The sequence below is a fragment of the Palaemon carinicauda genome, chromosome 1, assembly GCF_036898095.1.
Source record: "Palaemon carinicauda isolate YSFRI2023 chromosome 1, ASM3689809v2, whole genome shotgun sequence".
Classification (NCBI taxonomy): domain Eukaryota; kingdom Metazoa; phylum Arthropoda; class Malacostraca; order Decapoda; family Palaemonidae; genus Palaemon; species Palaemon carinicauda.
This window is the reverse complement of record NC_090725.1, coordinates 7,487,450-7,493,449: the sequence shown is the minus strand read 5'-3', so window position 1 is coordinate 7,493,449 and position 6,000 is coordinate 7,487,450. Positions and strand designations below refer to the sequence as shown.

Genomic DNA, 6,000 nt, shown 5'->3' with positions numbered 1-6,000 from the left:
GACATGTTTATTCTGGTTCTTTTTAGTGCGAGGGAAGGACGAAGATACAAGCATAATATATACAAAATTAATTACGTACGATCGTGTGACACACGATTGATACAATTCCATGTCTTAATAAGATATCAAAGCTTTCTTTTATAAAACTGGTCTCTATTGCATTTTTTTCTTAATTATTATACTAAATCTAATGTAACTCGTATCGCAGTTTGTGAATCTAAGAAGATATAATCGTGAAATCTTTTGTTCGCAGGATATGCAAAACTAGAAGCTACACTAACTTTCCATGATGGCGATTTTAAATTAACTTCCGAGGTGTCACGGATTAATCGATATGGCTCTCAAAGTCACTGCATCAGTGATGATATTTATAGGAAATATTGTTCTTGTAAAGACTTGATTGCATGAATGTATTAATTTCGATGCATTGCATGTTTGTTAAAGTATTTGTTGTGTATATTATTATTATTATTATTATTATTATTATTAATATTATTATTATTATTACTATACAAGCTACAACCCTAGTTGGAAAAGCAAGATGCTATAAGCCCAGGGGCTCCAACAGGGAAAAATAGCCCAGGGAGGAAAGGAAATAAGGAAATAAATAAATGAAGAGAACAAATTAAAAATAAATCATTCTAAAATAAGTAACAACGTCAAAACAGACATGTCATATATAAACTATTAACAACGTCAAAAACAAATATGTCATAAATAAACTATTTTGACGATAAGCTTTAAATTCAGCCGACTTTCTTGTATATGTTTTTGATCCAGTAATATTTGGAAAATACATTATTTTAAGACTGAATGAAGTTTATATCATTAGAAATAAAAAAAAAAGTTATGTACGAGGACAATGATGCCAGTTTATGTATACAGTAATACGATTTTATTTTCTAAAAATGAGGCTTAGGTAATTGCATTTGGTTTTACAGTAAGAAAAATAAATCTTTTCCATATCATATATTTGGTATTCATGACCTACTGGTAAGATGTGAAATCATATGTAATTCTATAGTTGTGGATTCGTATTTAGAGATTTTATCTGTAAATGAGACTTGGAACACGTTTCAAAGGTATTAGAATATGTCAATGGAAATGCTGTACAAGAAGGAACATTAAGTAATAGAATATGCTGTACAAGAAGGAACATTAATAGTAGAATATGCTGTACAAGAAGGAACATTAAGTAATAGAATATGCTGTACAAGAAGGAACATTAAGTAATAGAATATGCTGTACAAGAAGGAACATTAAGTAATAGAATATGCTGTACAAGAAGGAACATTAAGTAGTAGAATATGCTGTACAAAGAAGGAACATTAAGTAAAAGAATATGCTGTACAAGAAGGAACATTAAGTAAAAGAATATGCTGTACAAGAAGGAACATTAAGTAGTAGAATATGCTGTACAAGAAGGAACATTAAGTAATAGAATATGCTGTACAAGAAGGAACATTAAGTAATAGAATATGCTGTACAAGAAGGAACATTAAGTAATAGAATATGCTGTACAAAGAAGGAACATTAAGTAATAGAATATGCTGTACAAAGAAGGAACATTGAGTAATAGAATATGCTGTACAAAGAAGGAACATTGAGTAATAGAATATGCTGTACAAAGAAGGAACATTAAGTAATAGAATATGCTGTACAAAGAAGGAACATTAAGTAATAGAATATGCTGTACAAGAAGGAACATTAATTAATAGAATATGCAGTACAAGAAGGAAGATTAAGTAATAGAATATGCAGTACAAGAAGGAAGATTAAGTAATAGAATATGCTGTACAAGAAGGAACATTAAGTAATAGAATATGCTGTACAAGAAGGAACATTAAGTAGTAGAATATGCTGTACAAGAAGGAACATTAAGTAGTAGAATATGCAGTACAAGAAGGAAAATTAAGTAATAGAATATGCAGTACAAGAAGGAAGATTAAGTAGTAGAATATGCTGTACAAGAAGGAACATTAAGTAATAGAATATGCTGTACAAGAAGGAACATTAAGTAGTAGAATATGCAGTACAAGAAGGAACATTAAGTATAGAATATGCAGTACAAGAAGGAAGATTAAGTAATAGAATATGCTGTACAAGAAGGAACATTAAGTAGTAGAATATGCTGTACAAGAAGGAACATTAAGTAGTAGAATATGCAGTACAAGAAGGAACATTAAGTAATAGAATATGCTGTACAAGAAGGAACATTAACTAATAGAATATGCAGTACAAGAAGGAAGATTAAGTAATAGAATATGCAGTACAAGAAGGAAGATTAAGTAATAGAATATGCTGTACAAGAAGGAACATTAAGTAGTAGAATATGCTGTACAAGAAAGAACATTAAGTAGTAGAATATGCAGTACAGGAAGGAACATTAAGTAGTAGAATATGCAGTACAAGAAGGAAGATTAAGTAATAGAATATGCAGTACAAGAAGGAAGATTAAGTAATAGAATATGCAGTACAAGAAAGAAGATTATGTAATAGAATATGCAGTAAAAGAAGGAAGATTAAGTAATATAATATGCTGTACAAGAAAGAACATTAAGTAGTAGAATATGCAGTACAAGAAGGAAGATTAAGTAATAGAATATGCAGTACAAGAAGGAAGATTAAGTAATAGAATATGCTGTACAAGAAGGAACATTAAGTAGTAGAATATGCAGTACAAGAAGGAAGATTAAGTAATAGAATATGCAGTACAAGAAGGAAGATTAAGTAATAGAATATGCAGTACAAGAAGGAAGATTAAGTAATAGAATATGCAGTACAAGAAGGAAGATTAAGTAATAGAATATGCAGTACAAGAAGGAAGATTAAGTAATAGAATATGCAGTACAAGAAGGGAGATTAAGTAATAGAATATGCAGTACAAGAAGGAAGATTAAGTAATAGAATATGCAGTACAAGAAGGAACATTAAGTAATAGAATATGCAGTACAAGAAGGAACATTAAGTAATAGAATATGCAGTACAAGAAGGAACATTAACTAATAGAATATGCAGTACAAGAAGGGAGATTAAGTAATAGAATATGCAGTATAAAAAGGAACATTAACTAATAGAATATGCAGTACAAGAAGGAAGATTAAGTAATAGAATATGCAGTACAAGAAGGAACATTAACTAATAGAATATGCAGTACAAGAAGGAAGATTAAGTAATAGAATATGCAGTACAAGAAGGGAGATTAAGTAATAGAATATGCAGTACAAGAAGGAAGATTAAGTAATAGAATATGCAGTACAAGAAGGAACATTAAGTAGTAGAATATGCAGTACAAGAAGGAACATTAAGTAATAGAATATGCAGTACAAGAAGGAACATTAAGTAATAGAATATGCAGTACAAGAAGGAAGATTAAGTAATAGAATATGCAGTACAAGAAGGGAGATTAAGTAATAGAATATGCTGTACAAGAAGGAACATTAAGTAATAGAATATGCAGTACAAGAAGGAACATTAAGTAATAGAATATGCAGTACAAGAAGGAACATTAAGTAATAGAATATGCAGTACAAGAAGGAACATTAAGTAGTAGAATATGCAGTACAAGAAGGAACATTAAGTAATAGAATATGCAGTACAAGAAGGAAGATTAAGTAATAGAATATGCAGTACAAGAAGGGAGCTTAAGTAATAGAATATGCTGTACAAGAAGGAACATTAACTAATAGAATATGCAATACAAGAAGGGAGATTAAGTAATAGAATATGCAGTACAAGAAGGAACATTAACTAATAGAATATGCAGTACAAGAAGGAAGATTAAGTAATAGAATATGCAGTACAAGAAGGAACATTAAGTAATAGAATATGCAGTACAAGAAGGAAGATTAAGTAATAGAATATGCAGTACAAGAAGGAAGATTAAGTAATAGAATATGCAGTACAAGAAGGGAGATTAAGTAATAGAATATGCAGTACAAGAAGGAAGATTAAGTAATAGAATATGCAATACAAGAAGGGAGCTTAAGTAATAGAATATGCAGTACAAGAAGGAACATTAAGTAATAGAATATGCAGTACAAGAAGGAACATTAAGTAATAGAATATGCAGTACAAGAAGGAAGATTAAGTAATAGAATATGCAGTACAAGAAAGAAGATTATGTAATAGAATATGCAGTAAAAGAAGGAAGATTAAGTAATAGAATATGCTGTACAAGAAAGAACATTAAGTAGTAGAATATGCAGTACAAGAAGGAAGATTAAGTAATAGAATATGCAGTACAAGAAGGAAGATTAAGTAATAGAATATGCAGTACAAGAAGGAACATTAAGTAATAGAATATGCAGTACAAGAAGGAACATTAAGTAATAGAATATGCAGTACAAGAAGGAAGATTAAGTAATAGAATATGCAGTACAAGAAGGGAGATTAACTAATAGAATATGCTGTACAAGAAGGAACATTAAGTAATAGAATATGCAGTACAAGAAGGAACATTAAGTAATAGAATATGCAGTACAAGAAGGAACATTAAGTAATAGAATATGCAGTACAAGAAGGAACATTAAGTAGTAGAATATGCAGTACAAGAAGGAACATTAAGTAATAGAATATGCAGTACAAGAAGGAAGATTAAGTAATAGAATATGCAATACAAGAAGGGAGCTTAAGTAATAGAATATGCCGTACAAGAAGGAACATTAACTAATAGAATATGCAATACAAGAAGGGAGATTAAGTAATAGAATATGCAGTACAAGAAGGAACATTAACTAATAGAATATGCAGTACAAGAAGGAAGATTAAGTAATAGAATATGCAGTACAAGAAGGAACATTAACTAATAGAATATGCAGTACAAGAAGGAAGATTAAGTAATAGAATATGCAGTACAAGAAGAGAGATTAAGTAATAGAATATGCAGTACAAGAAGGAAGATTAAGTAATAGAATATGCAGTACAAGAAGGAACATTAAGTAGTAGAATATGCAGTACAAGAAGGAAGATTAAGTAATAGAATATGCAGTACAAGAAGGAACATTAAGTAATAGATTATGCAGTACAAGAAGGAAGATTAAGTAATAGAATATGCTGTACAAGAAGGAACATTAACTAATAGAATATGCAGTACAAGAAGGGAGATTAAGTAATAGAATATGCAGTACAAGAAGGAACATTAACTAATAGAATATGCAGTACAAGAAGGAACATTAAGTAGTAGAATATGCAGTACAAGAAGGAAGATTAAGTAATAGAATATGCAGTACAAGAAGGAACATTAAGTAGTAGAATATGCAGTACAAGAAGGAAGATTAAGTAATAGAATATGCAGTACAAGAAGGAACATTAAGTAATAGAATATGCAGTACAAGAAGGAAGATTAAGTAATAGAATATGCAGTACAAGAAGGAACATTAAGTAATAGAATATGCAGTACAAGAAGGAAGATTAAGTAATAGAATATGCTGTACAAGAAGGAACATTAACTAATAGAATATGCAGTACAAGAAGGAAGATTAAGTAATAGAATATGCAGTACAAGAAGGGAGATTAAGTAATAGAATATGCAGTACAAGAAGGGAGATTAAGTAATAGAATATGCTGTACAAGAAGGAACATTAAGTAATAGAATATGCAGTACAAGAAGGAACATTAAGTAATAGAATATGCAGTACAAGAAGGAACATTAAGTAATAGAATATGCAGTACAAGAAGGAAGATTAAGTAATAGAATATGCTGTACAAGAAGGAACATTAACTAATAGAATATGCAGTACAAGAAGGGAGATTAAGTAATAGAATATGCAGTACAAGAAGGAACATTAACTAATAGAATATGCAGTACAAGAAGGAAGATTAAGTAATAGAATATGCTGTACAAGAAGGAACATTAAGTAGTAGAATATGCAGTACAAGAAGGAAGATTAAGTAATAGAATATGCAGTACAAGAAGGAAGATTAAGTAATAGAATATGCTGTACAAGAAGGAACATTAAGTAGTAGAATATGCAGTACAAGAAGGAAGATTAAGTAATA

The 6,000-nt window shown here is 29.8% G+C and overlaps 2 protein-coding genes across 2 annotated transcripts in view; one reads left to right on the top strand and one right to left on the bottom strand.

Annotated features, from left to right (window-relative positions):
- The window catches only part of LOC137646725 (uncharacterized), a 53,833-nt gene extending 52,896 nt beyond the window's left edge, over positions 1 to 937 (top strand). Inside the window, exon 9 of the mRNA XM_068379835.1 lies at positions 254 to 937. Coding sequence (XP_068235936.1) covers positions 254 to 408 — 155 coding nt within the window. The 3' untranslated portion in view covers positions 409 to 937. The remainder of the gene's footprint in view (positions 1 to 253) is intronic.
- The window catches only part of LOC137646734 (proton-coupled amino acid transporter-like protein pathetic), a 157,931-nt gene that overhangs the window by 94,552 nt on the left and 57,379 nt on the right, over positions 1 to 6,000 (bottom strand). The window lies entirely within an intron of this gene.